Source organism: Salvelinus fontinalis, chromosome 25 (genome assembly GCF_029448725.1).
Source record: "Salvelinus fontinalis isolate EN_2023a chromosome 25, ASM2944872v1, whole genome shotgun sequence".
Lineage (NCBI taxonomy): Eukaryota > Metazoa > Chordata > Actinopteri > Salmoniformes > Salmonidae > Salvelinus > Salvelinus fontinalis.
The window spans coordinates 1432958-1457634 of NC_074689.1; the positions used below are offsets into that span (position 1 = coordinate 1432958).

At 43.3% G+C, this 24677-nt stretch overlaps 1 protein-coding gene across 5 annotated transcripts in view; it reads right to left on the minus strand.

Annotated features, from left to right (window-relative positions):
- LOC129822730 (protein scribble homolog) overlaps nucleotides 1-24398 on the minus strand; it is a 127221-nt gene extending 102823 nt beyond the window's left edge. For 2 of the 5 annotated variants that reach the window (XM_055881073.1, XM_055881072.1), the window contains exon 1: nucleotides 23156-24398. In XM_055881073.1, the coding sequence (XP_055737048.1) occupies nucleotides 23156-23314 (159 nt within the window). In that variant the 5' untranslated portion in view covers nucleotides 23315-24398. The remainder of the gene's footprint in view (nucleotides 1-23155) is intronic. The other 3 variants (XM_055881076.1, XM_055881075.1, XM_055881074.1) reach the window with 2 other exon arrangements.
- Between the last annotated feature and the right edge of the window lie 279 nt (nucleotides 24399-24677).

A 24677-nucleotide genomic window follows, 5' to 3' on the forward strand; every position in this document is an offset into this window, starting at 1 on the left:
ACTAGAAAAATGTGAATGTATTACCTCAAATACTTTTCATTGTGCTTCTAAATGTATGTGTTTTTTTTAACTTAGGCACACACGTGCTACTTTAAAAAAGGTCAGCATAGTGCCCTGAACAAAGGCTGGGAATAGCCAGGAACCTCATGATAGGATTTGTATTACAATTCTCACGATTCTATACGTAAACTATTGTGATTCGATACTGTGATTTGATGTTCCAAACATATTGCTCTCTATACTGCTTCTGCAGAGAGACAAGAGCATAGGGCTGGGCAGAATATCGTATTTTACTATATACACACCAGAATTTATGCACGGACCGGTTTGGGTTTCTACTTTACCTTCTATAACGGTATTAAAATGTTTGGTTTGTTAAATGTGATACGCCGTATGTAATGTCCAGTTTTATAGTTTGCGCCGCTACTTGTCATCCCTCTCAGCTCTCTCCATGCCGCTTTCCACACAGACCTCGTCCCACCCCGTTACTCAAGGAGCGCGTTTGTTGTTGCTTGACCACGAGACTTTCGTTCAGCCTGCATGGTCAATGCAGCACATATAACAATGTTGATGACAGCGATGTTGTTTCCACTTTGATCTTAATATAAATCCACAAGCGTTCTATAATTACAATATATTAGTTGTGTTTCTTACAACTGCAAACAGCTAATTTGTATTTTGTAGACAAGTTATGCTAAATTGTGTTAGCCACTACTGCTAATCCCTAGTTAGCTGGCGAGCTATTAGTGCCATAGACCGCTGAACCACTAGGGAGCCCATAATTACAGTGAACAAACACGGTCACCGTAACGGCCTATATCAGGGCTCTGCGCAGACCAGTCAAGTTCTTCCACAACGGTCTCGACAACCCATTTCTGTATGGCCCTCGCTTTGTGCACTGGGGCATTGTCATGCTGAAACAGGAAAGGGCCTTCCCCAAACTGTTGCCACAAAGTTGGATGCACAGAATCTGTTGTCCTGATTTGGCGTAAGCAGCATGAGTCCATGGCCCCATCCTGCCTGATTTAAACTGTACAGGCTGGTGGCGGTGGTATAATGGTGTGGGGAATGTTTTCAGGTCAAATTGTTTCAATGCCCAGAAGAATTTAGGTTGTTCTAAGGCAAAAGGGGGTCTGACCCTGTATTAGATGGGTGTACCTAATAAACTGAAAAGTGTATATATATTTTAACTTCAATAATATTGCTATATGTAATATTTCCCACCATCATCACTAACACTGCAGCACATTGCTGTTGTTGCAAATTAGCCATCACCTATAGACCTAGTCTGCTTTAGACCACTCATTATTATAATAACCTAATAAGCCCAGATCACAATGGGACAAATATGAAAAAGCAGAACATTGTCAAACTGACTGGATGTGTCCATTCTCACTATGCCTTCTGGAGAGCTTAGCGCCAGTACCAAAACCTGCCAACTGCACACTCACACAAGAGGAATAAATAAGTGTACACGGGGAGGCCAGGGAGTAGGTGGACAGGACAGAAGACAACAGCCCCAACCCCCCCCCCCCCCCCCCCGCTCTCTCCCTCTGTTGTTCCCACAGACGTGACACAAAGCCACCCGTCCCTATTGTTTATTGGCCTGCTGAGGATGTTTGGCTCATTCCTGGACGGGCCGGATCCGGTTTGCGTTAGTCAGTCGGACAAACTGCCACTACAGACAGGCAGCAGTGTGTGTGTGCGTGTGTGATCCCTCTCGGTCACCCTGGCGCTGCCTGCCCGGGCATTGTTTAACACAGGGGCTCTTCCTGTCCGGGCAGCCCGCTGTCAACTCGTGCCCTGATCAAAAGACCCTAAGAGTTACGGCTGAGCCAGCGCTGAATACACAGTATGCATGTTTCCCAAATGGTACCTTATTCCCTAAGTCCCCAGTAAAAGGTAGTGCACTATATAGGGAATAGGGTGTCATTTGGGACATAACCAGAGGCTTATCATCCCAGAGGAATCTGATAGGCAGCCAAATGAAGAGATTACAGCCATTAGATGCACATAGATATGTAGCCAAATAGAGAAAAGGTTTGAGAGAGTGGCTGTGGTGGTAGAGTTGTATGGTGATAATTGTCATCAGCTCCTCACGTTACTGTTGCACTTTAAGATACATCACCCCAAACCTATGAGTCTCACTAACACGTACTGTGCGCTAGAATCCTGCAAGGGCATGAATTTTAAGCCCTACCAATGCCCACAACATTCAGGCCCTACCCTACCCAGGCTCAATTGCCTCTGCCAAATTTAAGGCCCTGCCCAAACCTAAAAACAGAAATAGCTTCCTCCATTAGTATCCATTAGCTGCTCGTCTGCCTGTCCCACGCAGTGCACATGCAGCGCAGGGGGCATGTGCACTGCTTGTGTGAGTATCCAAAGCAATGCCTCTGCTTGCTGTTCTGCTCAATGAGGAGACAGAGAGCAGTCAGCTGTAAACTAGCTACTTTGTCATTTTAAACTCCAAAAAAACTCAAGGAATATTATTATTGTTGTTAAAATAATCTCCCCTGTGGACTCAGACAATGTTCTGGTTTCATGTTTGATAACGTTGAAGCACTTCTGATACCATGACATGTACTGCGCAGCAGAGCACGATGAAGCGCTCAGCTTCAAAAAGTTCATGGTCAATTTTGTGATACCAGAGCCCTAGTTATTGATAATAATTTTTAACTGAAAAAAAAATAAAAGTACATAAAAAAAAAAAAAAAGTTTATTTTTTAAAGAGTCCCTACCCGGCCCTAACCCGATGTATAATGTTGGGGGCCATAGGACTTGGTTCGAGTAGCAGAGCTCTGCTGCTCATTATGTACAACCCAGAATCCCACAGAACTAGGTCAACTCTAGGTCAGCTCATGACTGTAACCAATAAGAACATTCTCAATGGCCTTGATGGAGACATGTAGTGATTGCGTGTGACTTGAGCTGATATTCCAGTGCTGATGTTCAGAGTTAAAGGTGTGTGTGTACGTGCCATCCTGGCCTCGGACAGGAACAAAGCCTCATTGTGTGTCCAGGTTGCAGTGGCCGCCTCACAGGATCATGTGCCTGAGTGTCAGTGGCTCGAAGGCAGCATCCACATTCCCAGGCTCCCTGCAGTCTCCCTCAGCAGGCTACACATAGCCCAGCCAGACTCAGGCCTGCATGGAGGAATGCACCCTGCCTACACCAAGTAGCCCCAGATTCTAACCCCTAATAGTGCTCATCACATTACCTCACTGATACCTCACTGCCGACTCACAAAAAGTGGGATAAAAAAATTCTGCCACTTTCCAAACTCATTCATTATCTCCAGCACCATACCAGTGTCCACATATATTTCTCTGATCTGTGGTTAAAATGATAAACATCCTAGTGTCAAAATGAGTGTCACGGTAAGAAAAATCCCTAACCGAAAAACTATGTATGTACATGTATATATATATATATAAATAATCAAAACAGCACAAGGGCATAAACTCAGATCAAGACGAAGGCAGAATCCAGCGTTAAACTAGAACAAAAAAAAAGTTATCCCCATCACGTAGTCCACAGATATTACAAACACTGCCTGTCCCCATAAAAGAAACTGCTCCAGATTTAGATGTGCTTGTTTGTGACTTTGTTCGAGGCCAAGGACAAAGTCTAGCTTGCAGACACAGGTCGTGCTGACTGAGCTCCCTAGGACAGCTCCTATGGACTGGGTGAATGGTATGTCTTGGAGGTTCAGACCATAGAGAGACTGGAGAGCATGGCTGCGTTTCAAACTAATAGAAGACAGAGCCTCGTCCACTAACCCTCGCCTTATGCCCTTGGGAGAATCCCCGTCACTATCTTGGACGTAGGTCCAAACGATTAGCCAAACAAGGGGAAGTTCGCAAAGTAAGCCCCTCAGCCCTCATTTTTGATCGAGTTTGCGAGTGTACAATTATGTTCACGTCGGGGCCTGAAACGCCCCATAATTCAATTCGTGATGATTGTACATCTGTTAAGTTAGGTCACCACCAAACCACAATAAGCACAGCCATTTTTTCCAGCGAAAGATAGCTTTCACAAAAAGCAGAAATAGAGATAAAATTAATCACTAAGCTTTGATGATCTTCATCAGATGACACTCATAGGACTTCATGTTACACAATACATGCATGTTTTGTTTGATAAAGTTCATATTTATAACAAAAAAATCTGAGTTTACATTGGCGCGTTACATTCACTAGTTCCAAAAACATCAAGTGATTTTGCATAGCCACATCATTTCAACAGAAATACTCATCATAAATGTAGATGATAATACAAGTTATACACATGGAATTATAGATATACCTCTCCTTAATGCAACCGCTGTGTCAGATTTCAAAAAAACTTTACGGAAAAAGCAAATTATGCAATAATCTGAGACGGAGCTCAGAACAATAGCCAAATTAGCCGCCATGTTGGGGTCAACAGAAACCATAAAATACATGATAAATGTTTCCTTACCTTTGATGAACTTCATCAGAATGCAGTCCTAGGAATCCCAGGTCCACAATAAATGCTTGATTTGTTCGATAATGTCCGTTATTTATGTCCAATTAGCTACTTTGGTTAGCACTTTTGGTAAACAATTCCAAAGTCACAAAGCGCGTCCACTATTACGTGATGAAATGTCCAAAAGTTCCGTAACAGTCAGTAAAAACATGTCAAACGATGTACTGAATCAATCTTTAGAATGTTGTTTACATACATCTTGAATAACGTTCCAACCGGAGAATTACATTGACTTCAGATGAGCGGTGGAACGGAGGTCCTCCTCATGTGAAAGCGCATGTGAAAGCATGGCCAGCTCGTGGCAGTGATTACTCATTCCTGTCTCCTTCGGCCCCCCTTCACATTAGTCATCAGACAAAGTTCTATTGACTGTTGACATCTAGTGGAAGCCGTAGGAAGTGAAAACTCATCAATATATCGCTGTAATTCCAATAAGAGCTTGGTTGAAAATCTAACAGCCTCAGAAAAAATTCAAACAGGAAGTGGAACTTCTCAGGTTTTTGTCCGCCATATGAGTTCTGTTATACTCACAGACATAATTCAAACAGTTTTAGAAACTTCAGAGTGTTTTCTATCCAATACGAATAATAATATGCATTTATTAGCAACTGGGACTGAGGAGCAGGCAGTTTACTATGGGCACCTCTGTGCACATTTCATCCAAGCTACTCAATACTGCCCCTGCAGCCATAAGAAAAAGTCCACCAAAATGTAAAACCTCATCGTCAAAATGGAGAAGTCAACATACGAGTGTAAGTAAAAACAAATGTAAATAAGTTAGAAATCGTGCTACTAATGCACACAACACGTCTTGTAAAAGTAATGATGTTTTTGTTTGGTTAGCTTTTGGAAATTGTAGAAATAAAACATTTTCCTTCTTCAGAAGTTCCAACTAGGCAGACTAACGTTAGTTAACTAATTAATTTGCTGGCTATCATACAGTAGGTGTGCATTAATAATTATACAGTTAATGTAAATACTGTAAACTGTAGCAGATATAAAGCACTCACAAGCTACTGGTGACTGAAAACATCACCGTCACGGGACAAACGAGTGACGAATCTCCAGGCAAGGGAAGTCAATGGACTTCCTCCCTCGCACCTTGCCCTGCAAGTGTTAACTCGTCAGACGTCATGATACTTCATCAGAAGTGTCCACTTAATTTGAGGGCTGAGGGTGTGTCTCTTAAGTGTTTGGAATGCAGCCCTCTATCTACAAAGGCCTCTTCTGAGACAACATGGTCATCATGAGCCATTTCCATTTTAAAAGTAGTGAATATCTTCTCAATCAATCTCTATAGTTCAGCATCAGACTCACTGTGGCTAGGATACCTCTGTGCCTTTAAACGAAGTTGGGATCCTTCACGTTAAGAAAAATCCCTAACCGAAAAACTATGTATGTACAGTTGAAGTCGGAAGTTTACATACACTTAGGTTGGAGTCATTAAAACTTGTTTTTCAACCACTCCACACATTTATTGTTAACAATCTATAGTTTTGGCAAGTCAGTTAGGACATCTACTTTGTGCAAACACAAGTAATTTTTCCAACAATTGTTTACAGACAGATTATTTCACTGTATCACAATTCCAGTGGGTCAGAAGTTCACTAAATTCAGTACACTAAATTGACTGTGCCTTTAAACAGCTTGGGAAATTACAGAAAATGATGCCATGACTTTAGAAGTTTATGATAGGCTAATCGACATCATTTGAGTCAAATGGAGGTGTACCTGTGGAGGTATTTCAAGGCCTACCTTCAAACTGCTTGACATCATGGGAAAATCAAAAGAAATCAGCCAAAACCTTCGAAAAATAATTAGAGACCTGCACAAGTCTGGTTCATCCAATTTCCAAACGCCTGAAGGTACCATGTTCATCTGTACAAACAAAAGCATGCAAGTATAAACACCATGGTAGCACACAGCCGACATACCGCTCAGGAAGGAGAAGCGTTCTGTCTCCTAGAGATGAACATACTTTGGTGCGAAAAGTGAAAATCAATTCCAGAACAACAGCAAAGGACCTTGTGAAGATGCTGGAGGAAACAGGTACAAAAGTATCTATATCCACAGTACAATGAGTCATATATCGACATAACCTGAAAGGCCGCTCAGCAAGGAAGAAGCCACTGCTCCAAAACCGCTATAAAAAAAGCCAGACTACGGTTTGCAATTGCGCATGGGGACAAATATCGAACTTTTTGGAGAAATGTCCTCTGATCCGATGAAACACAAATAGAACTGTTTGGCCATAACGACCATCGTTATGTTTGGAGGAAAAAGAGGGAGGCTTGCAAGCCGAAGAACACCATCCCAACCGTGAAGCACAGGGGTGGCAGCATCATGTTGTGGGCGTGCTTTGCTGCAGGAGGGGCTGGTGCACTTCACAAAATAGATGGCATCGTGAGGAAGGAAAATTATGTGAATATATTGAGATGTTGCTTCAAGACATCAGTCAGGAAGTTAAATCTTGGTCGCAAATGGGTCTTCCAAATGGACAATGACCCAAAGCATACTTCCAAAGTTGTGGCAAAATGGCTTAAGGACAACAAAGTCAAGGTATTGGAGTGGCCATCACAAAGCCCTGACCTCAATCCCATAGAAAATTTGTGGGCAGAACTGAAAAAGCATGTGTGAGCAAGGAGGCCTACAAACCTGACTCAGTTACACCAGCTCTGTCAGGAGGAATGGGCCAAAATCCACCCAACTTACTGTGGGAAGAAGCTTGTGGAAGGCTACCAGAAAAATTTGACCCAAGTTAAACAATTTAAAGGCAATGCTACCAAATACTAATTGAGTGTATGTCTGACCCAATATGATGAAATAAATAAAAGCTGAAATAAATCATTTTCTCTACTATTATTCTGACATTTCACATTCTTGAAATGAAGTGGTGATCCTAATTGACCTAAGACAGGGAATCTTTACTAGGATTAAATGTCAGGAATTGTGAAAAACGGAGTTTAAATGTATTTGGCTAAGGTGTGTGTAAACTTCCGACTTAAACTGTATTTGTCAAGTTTCTCCCATTCTTCACTGCAGATTCTCTCAAGCTCTGTCAGGTTGGATGTGGAGCGTTGCTGCACAGCAATTTTCAGGTGTCTCCAGAGATGTTCGATCAGGTTCAAGTCCAGGCTCTGGCTGGGCCACTCATGGATATTCAGAGACTTGTCCCGAAGTCACTCCTGCATTGTCTTGTCAGTGTGCTTAGGGTCATTGTCCTGTTGGAAGGTGAACCTTCGCCCCAGTCAGAGGACCTGAGCGCTCTGGAGCGGTCCCTGCCACTGAAAATCATCCTCCCCAGCATGTTGCCACCCCCATGCTTCACTGTAGGGATGGTGCCAAGTTTCCTCTAGACGTGACACTTGGCATTCAGGTCAAAGGGTTCAATCTTGGTTTCATCAGACCATCGAGTCCTGTTTCTCATGGTCCGAGTTATTTAGGTGCATTTTGGCACACTCCAAGTGGGCTGTCATGTACCTTTTACTGAGGAATGGCTTCTGTCTGGCCACCCTACCATAAAGGCCTGATTGGTGGAGTGCTGCAGTGATAGTGGTCCTTCTGGAAGGTTCTCCCATCTCAAGAGAGGAACGCTGGAGCTCTGTCAGAGTGACCATCGGGTTCTTGGTCACCTCCCTGACCAAGGCCCTTCTCCCCTGATTGCTCAGTTTGGCCAGGCGGCCAGCTCTAGGAAGAGTCTTGGAGCTTTCAAACGTATTCCATTTAATAATGAAATGGAGGCCACTGTGTTCTTGGGGACCTTCAATGCTGCAGAAATGTTTTGGTACCCTTCCCCAGATCTGTGCCTTGACACAATCCTGTCCCGGAGCTCTAGGGACAATTCCTTCGACCTCATGGTTTGGTTTTTGCTCTGACATGCACTGTCAACTGTGGGACATTATATAGACAGGTGTGTGCCTTTCCAAATCATGTCCAATCAATTGAATTCACCACAAAAAGGACTCCAATCAAGTTGTAGAAACATCGCAAGGATGATCAATGGAAACAGGATGCACCGGAGCTCAATTTCATGTCTCATAGCAAAGTGTCTGAATACTTATGTAAATAAGGTATCTGTTTTTTTAATACATTTGCAAACATTTCTAGAAACCTGTTTTCGCTTTGTCATTATGGGATATTATGTGTAGATTGATAAAAAAATATATATGTTTTTATCCATTTTAGAATAAGGCTGTAACGTAACAAAATGTGGAAAAGGGATCAGACCACTTTCCGAAAGCACTTGATCTTATTAGCACATAAAGGGTGCGTCTTTATGGGAAAATACACGGTTTAATCGATTGGTCAAAAGAAAATACCTCTCTTGGTGGACCAAGATTTTTTGACGGGGATAGCCCTAGTAGAAATGTAGGAAATGAGCTTCAGATGCCCCCCCCCTCAAAAAATCTGAGGGAGGACCCCCTGCCAGGTTGTCACCCCCCACTTCTAAAACGAAAGATGCACCCTATTTTCCGTGTTATAGCATAGGCTATAAAGGCCTGGGGAAGTTGTGTAATTCAAATAAAACCAGAACGGAAGAGGCAAACTTTAGTCTACTTGGTGAATTTGCAAAGCATGCAAGTTAAGAGATTACCAAAACATATGAGCATGCTTCTGCCTCTCTCTCTGTCCCTCTGGCCTGCCTGCTCTGTCTCTTTGCTGCTGATGCAAGTGTGTGTTCAGTCATAGGTCTGTTGCATGTATAATATCCTAGCCTATTAATGGCACTAATGTCTTCGAGGCAGTCTTGCGAGCACTGGGTAGCCTACTCTTCGTTTTTGCCACATGAAATAACAGTAGCCTGTATAGATTAGCTTTTCAAACATTATGGCGCGGCCCCTTGAAAACGACTTGGACAGGGCATGTTTGTTTGTCTGTTAGGCTAGGCTACACTGTTTTTCAAAATGCCAACAGGACACTAGGTTTGTTAACGTATCGGGTAGCTGCTGAAAATACATTTGACCGGTCATGCTTATCGGTCTATGGGTTAATTTGGAATTACATTGGTGCGTGTTTTGAGGAGCGGCATTGCCTACCAGACAGACAGCACGAGAATAGCTCATCAATAGACTGTAGGCTACTGTAGCGAAACCTGCTTTTGTGTGCTCAGTTATTGCGCATCAAATAACAATTCTAAATGCAATCGCGTTTTAAAACTTGTGGGCACGATTAAAAAAGGAGCTATTTTTATTTCTCAATCTCAACTCGTAAAGCGCGCCTCCCATTCGGATGCATAGGCCTGCTTACTGTTGACTATCAGCGCGTTACCCACCACATTGCAATGTGCGCATGGGACCTGAACGTTTCACTTTACTTCAAATGAGGCATGTCATACCTTGCTTCAAAGTAGCCTTGTGAAAATCCATCCATAGAAACGAACGCAAATATTTTATAATTACTTCCTCATGCCATTAACCAGCATCTCTCTCCTGTTCTATTGGTTTTCATATGAACTTTCTTTCGTTGTCCAGATGTCAAAGGCACAATCCTAGTCATATTAGCAACTCATCGTAGTAGCTGCCATTAGATTGCCCATATTTCTACGTTTCTAACGGAGATGTTCATCTCTGTCACATATGGAACTGCTCGCATTGGATGTGCAGGTTAGAACTTTTTTCCGCGAATTGCTTTTAGGCAAACGCTTGAAAAATAAATTTTATTGGCTGCTTCATTACAGGAGTTGCATGTTCAATAATAGGCTATAGCCTTTTGACTGTAAGACGATAGGCTTGCTATTGTTGCATGTTTCCATGCTCTTATTGAAACGATGTCCGGTCCTTGTATGCATGCATAGTATCAGAGAGGAAGAGGCGAAGCAAGAGGTTTCTCTCTCGCCAAAATCTGTCCAAAATAAGTCCAATGCATTTCTATGGGCTTATTTTTGGCCTAAACGTGTCGCCTGTCTTCCACATTGGGACCACTCCCATTGTTAGGGCGGACACATACTGTAATGAAACAAGCAGGGAGCAGGTCTCGAACCCTGGACCTTCTAGCCCCAAGTCCAGCGCGCTATCGACGGTGCCCCAAAAGCATGCTCAACCGGCAGAGTCGATATCCGCGCTTATAAACCCAGGGTCGTTACACTACGCATCTCGTTATAGCCTACAGATCTCTGATAGTATTTTCTATTGGTAATGTCATTTTACTGTTTGGATTTTTTCTGACCGGTTAACTAGCTATTAGCATTAGCGGCTAAAACGATTTAGTTTAACTTGCTAAGAAAATACAAACTGTTTCTTACGTCTGCAAACAGCTAAACTAATATTGTTATTGTAGAAGCTTGTGGATTTATATTAAGATCGAAGTGGAAACAACATCGTTGTCATCAACATTGTTATATGTGCTGCATTGACCCTGCAGACTGAACGAAAGTCTCATGGTCAAGCAACAACAAACGCGCTCCTTGAGTGACTGGGTGGGACGAGGTCTGTGGAAAGCGGCATGGGGAGAGCGGAGGGCCGACTCAAGTAGCGGTCGCGTATCACGTTTACCAAACCAAACATTTAAATATGGTTATAGAAGGTAAAGTAAAAACACAAAAGGTCCGTGTATAAATACCGGTATATGGGCATCTTTCTTTTGGTGTTTTTCAGAATCAGTAGAAACGCCTCTTTAGTGTCCCAAGTTTTCATAAATGTGACTTTAATTGCCTACCGTCTGCAAGCTGTGTCTTAACGACCGTTCCACAGGTGCATGTTCATTAATTGTTTATGGTTCATTGAACAAGCATGGGAAACAGTTATTCAGGGTTTTATGTATTATAGACAGGGTCCTGAAAAAGGGACTTTTTATTTTATTTTTTAACACACACACACCTATCTGAGGCAATTTTGCAATTAGGATTCATAATATGCAATGGTTATGATAAATTAGGATTCATAATATGTAATGGTTATGATAAATTACCTATTGTTGCGCACTGTTGGCTCATAAATGTGCACATTGTTTTCCAGTGTGGCCCTTGTTCTAAAAATAGCTTCTTTATTTTCATGCGAGTACTCAATCAAAAAAGTTTAAATGCCCATCCCTATTGAGAGCACCACTTTTGATTTGAACAAAACCTAAAATACATATTTGCCCACTGTAGAAGTGCTCAGAAAGTAACTTCTTGGAACGGAATGCCAAAACATTCAAAAGATAATCAAAGTTGACCTATTTTGTATACCTCACAATACGAAAAGATAAACAGTTAAAATGAATATTTAAAAACAGTCATCACCAATCGATTAAGGTCTATCTACAAGCTATTTCTAGTCAATCACCAAACATTTCTGTAAAAAAAACTAACGACAAAGCCTTTCGTTCCTATTTTTCGTTTCACACTGTTGACAGTAGGTGCACTTGATTCAACAGCCCTAGCGCCGGGAAGGCAAAGCGTTCCCATTTTGAACCATTTCATGTGTCTTAGGGTAGAACTCAACCTACCCGATAGGCCCAGAGCGCAAATCAAGTGCACCTATAGGCCTACTGCTGGCCAATCAGTTTCTGTCTGTACAGTTTCACGCCAAAGACTGTAAAAAGAAGCCTTGAACGCACAGCAAAGTCGATGTCAGATTTCAAAACTTTTAAAACCATGACTAAAGAGAGACTCAATGAATACAGCAAAGAGCTGCTGTTTGAGTCATTTCATGTTAAAGTTCATTATTCAGCACCGGCAACACTTTGTTCAACAGTTTTATAAACCATAAAATGGGCGTTTCGATAAGCTTGTGTTATTATTTGCGGCTTTTGTCTTTTTAACATCGAGGAATATTTCATTTTTCTCTGGTCATACGAGTAACATGAATTTATACATGAGGCAGAAGTAATGCAGTGTGACTTAAGTTTCACCATTAGCTGGAAGAGGAGGGATGGTGAGTCGGGTGAGAGGCAATCTCACCGCTGCTCCCTCCCAGACTCTGACTGACCATCCGATGCAGGCCATCAGTCCAGTAAAAAAATAAACGAATTATTATACTTACTCAGCTGTGGCTCACAAGTAATACAACAAATGATCTATTCCCAGTGTGATCATAAACCTAAAATGTTTTAATAATCGTTTGAAAATGGTCTGAGAAGAACAACATTGGCAGGGCAATACAAGCGTAGCCAATATGCAGTGATAATGTATTGGGCCTATAGCCTACTGCACAAACCTCATTGCTACAGAACAGGTTTTAATTGGTTAATGCTGCATAGGCTTCTGTTTTTAAGTCATATCTGAGCGGTGGATCTCATTGTCCATTTTGACACAAAGTGATCTTGACTCAGAAAAGGTTGGTGACCACTCAATTTAAAAGCTTACAAAGCTTACAGGGTTGTCAAACTTTTTTATACTTTTTTTATTTGTTTATAAAAAAATACAATAATTTAACCCTAAATGTAAATTATCTAAAAACACGTAAACTCAAGATTTTTTTCATATTTGCATATGTTGTAGCTTAGACCCCATTTTACATCTGAGGTTTTTGTGTAGTGCCCACCGTTGTTTGAGGCACAACATGCTATGCTCTTGAATACAGGGTGTGGTGTAAAGGGTTGGTGTCTCCTAGATACGCTGGGTAAACAGAATTCCCAGCTCAATGAATCCCCAGGAAGGTCCCAATTAATGAACCATCTCCCTGGAAACCAGCGCTTGGATTGGAGGGAAGGAAAAGATGCAGCCAGCAACATCCATGATTAGACTGACACTATGGCTTGAGCTGGAATGCTGAGTGACTGAATGACTAAGTATTGATTATTCTTTCCTTCAGTATGACCAAGCTTATCTGGGGCAGAAGATAACATGCAGCTTCCTGTATTGAATATCAGTGGAAACTGTTACAAAACCATTACTAGCTAGTCTATGCAGATATGCTATAATCTGGCATTAAAGCTTTGACAGCATTGGCCCTCATTTGTGTGTTTATGTGATTGTGAATCGAGCCTTTTGTAGATAGGTTGAGGCCAGAGCAATACAGTTGATGAAACAATGTAATGCCATTGAGTAACACTGATGTGGTACAGTGGTGGTTTAAACAAGATCATGGCACTAAAATCAGGCTCCCAGTGAAATTCCGTTAATTGCTATTATGAAGCCAGTGTAATTACAGTAGTGACTCCACACACCCATCCAGGACGACTCAGAAGAGGATCACGGCCAGGAAGTCCACTTCCCCAGTGTGTGATGTCCCACAGATAAGTACACGATCGTCCCTCTACATGTGTTTAAATGTGCTATTTTCAGTCCAGGACATGTTCTTGCTACCTGGTTTGTGCACTAAAACACTCCAATAAAGCCCACAGATAGGAAGTCCATGAAGTCCATGTGAAAAACCAGTGTGTGGTCTCTTCAAGAGGGGAGCTCTCTAATGAGCGGTCATACCCTAGCCTCCAGGCATACAGTATGTCTAGTGCCCACACAAGAAACACTGCCCTGTCCTTCACCCCTCAAGTCCCAACACACCAGTTCAGCTGTGACACACAACTCTGCGAGTCACTCATCACAGACTCCATCTAACCATCTGCCACGACACTGCCTGCAGACTCTCTCTATCTCCGGGTTTACTTTTCTCCTAGGCACAGATCTAGGATCAGCTTCACTCCCAAAACCGAACCATTAGCGGGGAAAATACTAACCCAAGATCAGCATCTAGGGAAAACGTCACCCTATACCGACCAGCTGGCCTCTGATATAAGTGGTGAGAAGGATTATGAGGAACTAGAGGGCGTCAGTCTGTGCGTAAATAAAAATGCCCCAACGGTGCACACTTTGACATTATCATCATCCATTTTTGGTGTAAGTGCTGACAACGAAGGGATGGGAGGTAAGGTGCTAGCTGGGGGTCAAACAGGGCCTCAGCACAGTCGAGGCTTGCCTCAGTACAGCAGGTTAACGAATACACTTTAGTGCAGTGGCTGCCAGAGCTTCTAAGCTCCATGTCAGGCCCCTCCAGCAGCTGCACTGTCCAGCACTGACAAGATGGGACCTACAGAGGCTGACGGCTGGGACTAACAGAGGACAAGGAGCAAGAGAGGCTGGGAGGGAGGAGACTCCCTTAAAATTCCTTCGCTTAAAAAAAACACTCAAGAAATCTGTCATTAATTTTGACGTTTTTGCAGAGGAGAGGTTAGTCGTGGAATTTTACATCTAACTAAGATGTTTGGTGCAGTATTTCTCAATGAAAAACCACGAAAACCAGTCGTTTCATTGAATGACAAAGACTATTGAAGAATCCTTACTGTTGACCAATGGTATCCACATTATCATAAAAGTGTTATATCTGCGAACATGCACTTCAGGTAAAACAACTTCTATACCACTAACCCCTCAAACATTATGCTGTCTAGTTGAGTATTGACAGCCTTCCTGTATAATTTCCAAAGCATTAGTGTAGGCTGAGCGGTCTTCCTGGGTCCTATGTTGGGCAGGATTAACCATCTCATTACCAAACAGGGCTGATTAAACCATGCAGCTCTTTGAATAGCTATGGCTAAATGTCTCCTACATTCTGCCAGCTTAGCTCCTTACCCAGGCTCCGGTTGTGTGAAACCCCCTGGAGTAAAGAGGCCGGCTTAATTAAAGTCTAATGAGAATTCGAGCGCCTTCATTTGAATACTGCCAAAAATAAAGTCAAGTTTGATTAGTTGAAGAAAAATGTGCCTCTGTTGGAAGTTCTCGGGAACATGCGCGTTTGTATGTAGCTCCTCTGTGTTTGTCGACGTGTGATTGCATCTAGTGTGCACCACGTAAAACGGTGTGCGCGCGCATGGCTTAGTAGCAGGCGTAAAGAACTCTGTGTGTGTGGCCCGTTCAGCCAGGAATAAAGACTAACTAGGATCAGTGTGGTTGACGGAGGGTTCAGGCTCACAGAAGGCAGGGCAGGCAGATTGCTTCAGATTCCAGTCATTCCTGCATTTCCTCTTGCTGGCATCATGTACTAGTGAGCTCAGAGGGCCATGCTGGGTTAATTACTCACAGTATACACACTCCTACTCAGAAAGATACAGTACGGTACTTAGTCACTCACAAGCCTGGCTTAAGCCACCTCTCAAACAGAAAAGTAGGAGAGAATAATAGTTGTTTGCATAAGTTAACTCTCACTATAGTACGACAAGAAAATCCACACAGTGTTGGATTAAAAACAATGCTGTACACCCTGTCAACACTTTTCGGGAATAACTCTGGCTGCCCTTTTCAAACCATTTTGAACAGATTTCCAAGAACCAGAGTGAACAACTGTGACGTAGCGGGACACAGACATTAAGCAAAGGGTTCAGTGCTCAGAGCAAAACACATTCATTGCAGTGTTCTTGCTACATTGAAGGATGAAAATATATGCTTTTGGGGGGAGGAGGGCGCTGGTGGGGCTCAATGGTACAGGATTTATGGGTGGGCTCTATTGTGTGATCGCAGAAAATCAATAGCATATCTCCTGCCCATCTCATTAGTTGATGCTTATTATTCATTGACGCATATAAGCTACACCGAACCAAAAACAAACGCAACAATTTCAGAGACTTCAGTTACACTTCATAATAGGAAATCAGTCAACTGAAATAAATTAATTAGGCCCGAAGCTACAGATTTCAAAAGTGGGAATACAGAGGGCCCTCTGGGTTAAATTGAGGATGACAAATACTTTGACATTAGAAATGTTTGTTACGATTCTATTGTACGGTACATGCCATGTCATGCTGCACACCTATAAGGCCCGGCAAGCAAATTTTGTCAGACAAAGCATTCCGTTAGGCCACGACTCACATCCACCTGAGACCGGTCAGTGTCAGGCAGGTCACTGCACTTGACCAATGAGGCCTAAGACCGACTTTAAATACCCAAACCAACGCACAGAGAAACAAAGAGCGTGAGAGAATGGTGTCACATTGCGAGGCCACCATGAGTTCATGTCCCCTAAACCCTGTTTCTGTGTACTTAGTGATCCTATGGCACATCATTCCTATCGGTGCGCACCATCCGTGCACACAGATGCTCTCCGCTATTGCTAACACCAGCCGCCCGTCACCACGGCCATGGCCCATTGTTTACCTTGGTGGTGGTGACTGAGGGGCAGAGTGCAGGAGGAAAGACGTGAGATTTATAACAGATGTATACAAGTGCCCATCTATGGTTGACACTGCCCTGATAGTAATGCTCATTGATCCCATCAGGCTGGTGTCGGTGTGTTTACCGGGGGAAAAAAGGTACAACTTCTCCGGGAGGGTTTGTATGCACGCAAGCGCCACGCAGAACGACTGCAGCAGTATCTCCCTAGGGCTGGCAAGGCTCTTAGAGCCATGACAGCCTCCCTGGCTGGCTGTTCTCCACCCGACACCATCACTCAGCCTGCCTGGCTGCTCTGTGTTCTGGGGTGGGGTTAGTGGTGTTAATCCATCTCCGGAATAAATAAAAAAACATCTCAAAATGGGAGGGTGGGGCAGGATGTGGGACCAGCTGGTCATCATCTCAGACAAAGGAACCTGTTGAATGTGCCTCTGCATTAGAGGGGCCTCGACCTCTTCACAATGCTTCTCTACTGGCTCCTCACTTCTAGTTACCTTTCACATACTTAGCTCTTCTCAGAAGTGGGACACGGCTTACTGATTGTGCACATGTACACAATGAGGACGTTCGACTTTGATTTGACGACTGGATTGGCCAGTGCATACTTTTCTCTCAGCAGCAGTCTCAATGTCAGCCTCGAGAGATCCATAAAACCAAACTACATCAAAAGAGATGCAGACTAAAGGAAGAGTCCTTTAGTGTACTTTCCCATGCTTCTGGGAAACTTACTGCCTTGAGAGACAGACAGAGCCAGGGGAAGGGGGGGGAACTAATGTGGGTTTACCGCAGAGAGGACCAGTGGCAGGTTGAATTATCACCAGCCATGGCCTAGTTCAGCTAACAGAGTCACAGAGGCTGGAATAGAGGGGGATATACAAATCTGTACAGCACTTTATGGAATCAGGATCTGCACAGTGTAGGCCTAGGCTAGGTCAAGAGATTCTGGCAGAGCACCACTTCTTATGCCTGGCCAGACATTAGGATATACTTTAATGCTGAACTTGTGGAGCTAAAAAAACAAAAGGGGGGGTGGTGAGTTTTGTGTATTTTTAAGTGGAGCACCTGTGGGCCATTAAGGAGCATACTTTTTGGGAGAGGGCTAGGTGTTTAAGAAAATGTTTAAGATTTGACTACATTGGTCCGCAGATTCCAAACGGATCCAAGTATAGCATGCATCAGTCAGAAATCGATTTGAAAGTTACGAATCACTAACATTTTGCTCATATTACTTTCTACCTTTCGAAAATACATCATATTTTGTGACAACTGATGCTTCTGCTTCATCAATATCGAACTAAGCATGTAACCGTGTTGTCAGTCATTGATCTACAAGTCATTTTGCATGCCAAACAACCCAAGGAAATATCAGTATCCTACTCAAACTGCCCCGCCTTGATGCACTGCCCCACCCCGAAATATCAGTAGCCTACTCATACTGCCCCGCTTCACGCACTGTCCCACTTCGGCTTTGCAGCATGCAGCAAAGTGCCTTGTCCTTGTTAGCATGAAAAGGAAAAGCAGATGAAGCTGTCCAAAAGCTTGGGGATGAGCGATCCGCTTTACATGACCGGTTCATCTTCAATCATTGACAGAGACAATTGCCCATGAGAAGGTCTAATGACCCTCTGCTTCTCAGAGACACACTGGAGATAGAGGAGTGCTGAAACTGACTAATTCCATTCTGTGTTTAATTCATTGGCATTAAGAGGCAGTGGTATTTGGGGAAACCACCGAGGAGCCCTACTTAGCAACACAAAAGACGCATTAAGGAATAGTGAGGATTAAGCGTTGCGTAATGAGAAAACAGAGCTGGGGCTTGATGTTAAGGGCTCAGAACACGTGGGCGTGAGTTGGAATTCCTGACTACGCTCTCCAAGGGTCCTTCTGGGTTCTGTATAGTAAAGGGGTGTAATCATTATGCCTAAAATTAACACCCGCCACCTGCATCGGTGGGTCTATTTCACCAGCCACATTGGCGGGTGGTCAGGGCTCCAGTTTGTGGATAGAAATAGTCAAGTACGATCACATTAATAGTAACAAATGCTGCAGTAGCTGTTTTCAAAGTATTTCCACAGTTTCGTTTCCTAGCTGGTAAATTACACAAAATCAAAGAACTACGAATCCTATACAGCCTATCCCACCTCGCGCTGAAACACTGCCTGGCTGGGGGCTGTGGCATGTGAAGAGCTGAGTGAAAGATACATTTTTAGAAGTGCTGTGCACAGGCATAAAAGTTATTCTAATTTACTTGAAACAAAGTGATACTTTGTCCTTGTTTCTTGGCTATTTACGTTGTTTTGTTCACTAGGCTAAGTTGTTTTTCTGTTTGAGTTTCAATTGCTAGTGAAGAGAAGCTTCTACTAAATCAGACTCAACCTCACAGGAACAAAGTAATACATTTTACTAGTAATACATTTGTTTTAGAAACATTACAAAGCATGCTAATCCGTTTGGTGTAATTTTAGCGAATTTTTTTGGGGGGGGGCTGCCTCTGTGGCTGATGGACCAAAAAGTACATTTTATGCCCTGGTTGCAATAGTTTTGCATCCAAAACAGTTTATTCCAAATTGAAAATTCAACCTAGAGTTTCTATTGGACAAATTCAGGTATGTTCCTCCCCGTTTCGCTTGCTTCTGTTTGGTTCTTCAACGGTAAACGTTTCCGTAATGAATACACCCCAGAAGAGAGGTTCTATGGAGGCAAGCCTCATTTTGTGCCAAGACAGCCTGTGTGTAGCGCTTTCTGTTTGAGCTGATAGGGTTGAACAACTTGTCCCAACATGTAATTTTGTTCTTCCAGTGTAATACACTGCTGAATAATATTTCTAAAGAAACAACCTTATCAGGAAAAACAACCTGGAACCATTTGATAAAACATGTATTTTTCCCATGCAATGCTTAACTGAAAAAGGCAATACAGCACACAAACTAGGGTTGCCAGGTGGGGCTCAAGAAACACAGTTGAACCTAAGACCCTGTCAAGGCATCTGAATCTCCATCTGTTCACACTGTTAAACCCCCTTCCAAAACCTATAAAGAAAATCTACCCCTCTACACTCCACAATCCCCATTATAGTACTAATTTGCCTCATTACATAGTACATCCAATTTTCCATCTTGACTGTATGGAGAATTGTAATGCCTCATCATGGGTTGTGTGTGCCAAATGTCATTGAGCATTACTCAAGCAGACTTGGAAAAACAAAAGTTGACAGCTTGGGTACAGACATCGGGTCTGTGTACGGAGCACTGGCTTCAGGTTTGCTGCAGTGGCCAATCTCCACAGTGACACTTGTGAAGGTGGTGCGAGCCAATTATTGTCAATGAGAGCTGGAACACTTGGTGGTGCAATAACACCCACAATCTCTCCATTCGGTCACCACCGTAGGCTGTTACCAGGAGAGGTGTCTGTAGTAGTTGAAAAAAGGCAATTGAAATCATAACTGAAAAGATGCTTTTCTTTGGGGTAAATCCATTTGAATTCAATCGCTTTTTGACAGCATCCCTTATGATTCAAACAAAACTTTCCATGCATGCTTGCCCATGGAAGAAGTTGTCAGAAAGTGACTTTTTGGACCTGAATGTCAAAACATTGAGGATATAAAGGTGCTCAAAGTTGACCCATTTTGCATACCCCACACTGGAAAAGATAAACAGTTGAATTTGATATAATTGAAAAGCTTACAAACAGGGTTGTCAAACTATTTTATTTTTTTAATAAAGAATAACTTTTTTTTTACCTTTCAAGAGATTCTTCTGTACTTTTGTATACTTTTTAGCCAATAGTTCTGAAAGTAGCGCTCATGAACAAAAAGTGGTTCCCAGAAATTGTGCACTACTTTACATACAGTAAACTCTCGCTCTGCTGTGTGTGCCTCTTGCTAGCTGTCACTCATATGGCAAAGGGCTGAAGATCATTGGTTGAACTCTAATTGGTAGGGGACTGGCCCACATGGGAGAAAATGGCACAGCACAGTTTTCAGAGAAACAGTCGCTTTCAAACTAGGGATTTTGTGGCTAATTGAGGTAAAACAGTAATTCTGCTCATAGATTATGCATTTATGAACTACATATTGATATATCCAGCCCAATGCAGAATAAAAAAATAAAAAAACAACAACTTAGTAATCACCAAAGTTCTGGAGCATGTCTTTCACATCAATGATCTAAAAACACATAAATTCCACCCCAAAATATCCATATTCACATGCTGCATTGTAGACCCTTACTTCACATGATTTGAGATTTTTGTGCTGTGCCAGCCCTCAGTTGAGACGCAACATGCTCTTGAACACGGCGGGCGTTATTTCAAACATAGGTCCATTCCATGAATTCTATCCTTTCAGACCAGGGTTTCCTTTAGCCGGTAATAGCCGAGCATACAGACAGAGCCTAGTTGAAGCGAAAATGTGTCAGACAAAGCGAGTGCTGCTGCTACAGCTTCTGTTGCTGCTGGAGTGAAACGTGCTTTTATATGCCAATCATTGCGCAACAATTCTAAATTAAATTGTGTGTAAAAAGGATAGGATAACTGTAGAGAGCTAGAGATGCCATAAATAGCCATCATAGCATGACAAGGAGATACCAAATGAGATGACTGAGAGCTCACAATTCTATTACGGTTTGAGCGTTCACCATTATTGCCATGTTTTCTCCACACGGCCTATTATGGGTGTGACCTCTGATGGCCCCCACTCTCCGCAGCCTTTATATAAATGCAGGCAAGGGGACCATATGCTTTGTGTCTGCACGCAACACGGCCACCTGCTCTGTCACACCACATTTGTGTCTCTCGGCTAATTACAGTGCCGTGTTAGTGGTCCTGAGTGTATGTCTTCTGCCAGCCTCACGGTCCCCTGCACCGCCAGGCCCAGCCATGCTGAGTCAAGCAGACCATGCGATGCACTCCTGGATACAGCCCCCCACAGCAGCCTTGAGCTGTGTCAGGAAACCCCAGTCAGCATCTAGCCTAACTAGCAGCCGGGTTGAATATTAAACAACGATGTCTGCGTCTGCTTTTGTGAGTCCTAGAGCTATACTGAGCTACTCCCCAACACCCGCCTCTCCCTTTATTTGTCTGTGTCCTTCCTCCAGTGAACATAGGGGACTGAGCCAAGTCTCAGCTCGCTCCGCTTAGTCATAAACAGAGCGTTTTGGCCAAGTCAGCACAAACGGCCACACACACGGTCCCTCTCATCCCCGTGTACAAAACTCAGGCAAAAGGTGAGTGACATTTTAAGAGCGAGTGCAACTGAGGTCTTGGTTGACAAATCAGATTGTGTTTTTGACTGGATTAGATTGTGAACAATTGCATTCTCTCTGCTAACTTAAGTAATAAATGCAATTTGTGATTCATTACCTTTCGTACTGGGGCTTGCATATCTTAATATAATGGCCTGGGACTCAGGGCATGACTCAAGTGTTAGACTATCAACAGCCTAAGCAGAATACTTAGGCCTACAAGTGACAGACTAGTGACTACTTACACAGGTGTTCAAACTCTCCAGAGATTCTTGTGGTCCTGCACACTTCAGTGGACTTTGCGTAGCTTAGCGTAGCTTCTTATGGGTTGTCGACACGACAGAAGAACTACTGGTGACTGTGCCACTCTCCCCACCACCACTATGGTGGTGGCTCATGTCTGAGAGCCTGTCTCAGCATTTCTGAGCAGCAACACATCTCTGATGAACTTGAGGTCCATTATCTTGCACAGCCATTCCCTTATCCCGTAGCAGAACAATGAACACAGCGGCATAACGAGGCGAAAGTCAGGTCGCCCCAGTGCTCTGGTGTAAATGAGTGTTGGAAGCTGGAGGGGAACATAGTGCACAGCCAGATAACCATCCAGCTCCCCTAAAAATAAACACGAGGAGCATGCCAGCAGAGCTTATGTCATTTGTCATGTAGGAGTAGTGTGAATGGGTTTCCAATCCCACCGGCCTGTGCCGTTACTGCGGGCAACGTAGTGCAGGCCAGCGGACTCCTTTCATCTGCTGAGCCCGTCTGCACATTTGATATCATGCAGCATGCCCACTCCACTCTGAAGCAGCAGCCGCCTCTGCTTGACTCCACACTGCAAGCATCCAAGGAAGGCAGAGACCCGTTTCTCCTCTGATTCCTATTCTCTGCTGTTATCAAATGTGCTGTCAGCTGACAATGTGCTGTCAGCTGCTCTGAGCAGCCAGCCTGATGGTACACACCTCCTCTCTCAGCTACTTTGATGACACACGCATTGAGTAACCATTGACAAGAATAAGAGGACATAAAAGGTAGCATCATACCTTCCCGCGTATACAGTCGTAGCCCCCAGAATATGAAAGTAGCTACAACACTCACCCAATATGGTGTTTGGAATATTAATTAAAGGCATTTAAACCACATTCTAAATAAACAGTATGTTGTTCCTGCGTTACGGGATTAGTTAGTTAATATTCTCAGTTAATTATACTGATGTTGCCAGATGTTTAATCAAAACATCAGCCACCTGTTCCATGGGGGTTGCTCATAGTTGCATGCATTGATAGAGTGGAGATTAGTCCGCTAGCCTTGATTTGACCATGCATAATGATTTGGATAGCCAGGATAGGCCACAATGTGCTAATGAAAATCACTGGTTGCTTACCTTGGGTAGTTCTCGGAGTTGGTTAGCGTCGAGGAGAAGCTCCTCCAGACTGCGGCTGTAGCGAAATATCTCGTCGGGGACATTTTGCAAATTACAATGTCGCTTGTCCACCGACTCGACGTGGCGGTTACAACGCCACAAAGGGATACACTTCAGCATGTCCGGCCGCCGTTATCGATTTGGTTGCCGGCGTTACTCAGCACTCCGCATCGGAGAGAGAAACGGGGAAAGGTTGTGGAGGGATAGGAAAATGTATACAAATATCGACGTGACAGATGAGTGGACGTCGAAATCCCGCGTCGAACCAAAAGGGTAGGCCAAATCCAGTTAAAACCAGGGACACAGAAATAATTCGTCTCGTCAATTGATATCCAAAATTGAGTCTTTTGTTGGCTCTCGGCGACTCAAATGTGATAGATTACATTTAAAAAATACGACAACTAGCTTCCGTGTTTGGAGTCAATGTCTTCAAATTATATACGGTTTGCTAATAAAAAATAAAAAAAACGTACTTTAAAACAAACTAACGTTTTCATTTCCATAGTTCTGACAAAGCAGTCCAGCCATCATTAACGTTAGCTACTAGTACTAGACAGTTTGCCATTTGATACAAGGAAGCTGACCTGTCTAGCAAGATGGCTAGCTTACTAGCTAGCTTGGCAAATATTATATGGTTCCCCGTTACACATGTGTGTTATGTTGCTCAATGCGATAAAACTGATCCGTAAAATATGACAGGCTGTTGCATTATCGGAAATAGTCCAATGTAGGCACATTGAATGGCCTCTCGAAGTTGCGTCTGGAGGGATGGAACTCGTCTTGTGTCGCTAACGTTACTAGCTTGTGAGCACTCGTGCCTCTTTAGTCTACGGAAACAAACGTCCAAATTCGAAACCAATTCTGGGCAGTCTTTCAAAAGCTGTTTGCACTGAAAACAATAACCAGAAGTCGTGACACGTGTAAAGCAACAACTATTGAACCCACACTAACAACAATCTTATTTTCCCTCCCTCCTTGAGCCAGGCCGGTGGGGTGTGTGAGGCTGGGCAGGGCTAAACTGGAGGTACCACTGCTTTTGTGACTAGCTGTGCACGCCTGGGATGCCACGCAGAACAAGTCCGAGGTGTTTGGGCTTTTGACTCCTTCATTTAGCAAACATTGAAGCAATCCTCTGTCGCAAAATATTCTGCTCGGGAGTTTCCTCACTCCGACCGGGTGTGTGGCGATATAAGAATGTGGTGGAGGGCGCTACCACTGACTCCTCCTTATTGTTGTTTGGAGCTGGGTGTGCTAGATTTACAACTGACACCTCGCTCATCTTACACGCATGCCTAGTGGCTACTCAGCATTTCCTTCATATTTAGCTAGAATGAATAGACATCCAAATCAAATTTGCTAGAATGAATAGAGATGATATCGGCCTTAGTTTTTTGGAGGACAACTACCGCCCGACACTGATAGGGCTGCATACGCCGGTCAGTGAAGCCACACATATCCAGGAAAATAAAATCAAGTGCACCAA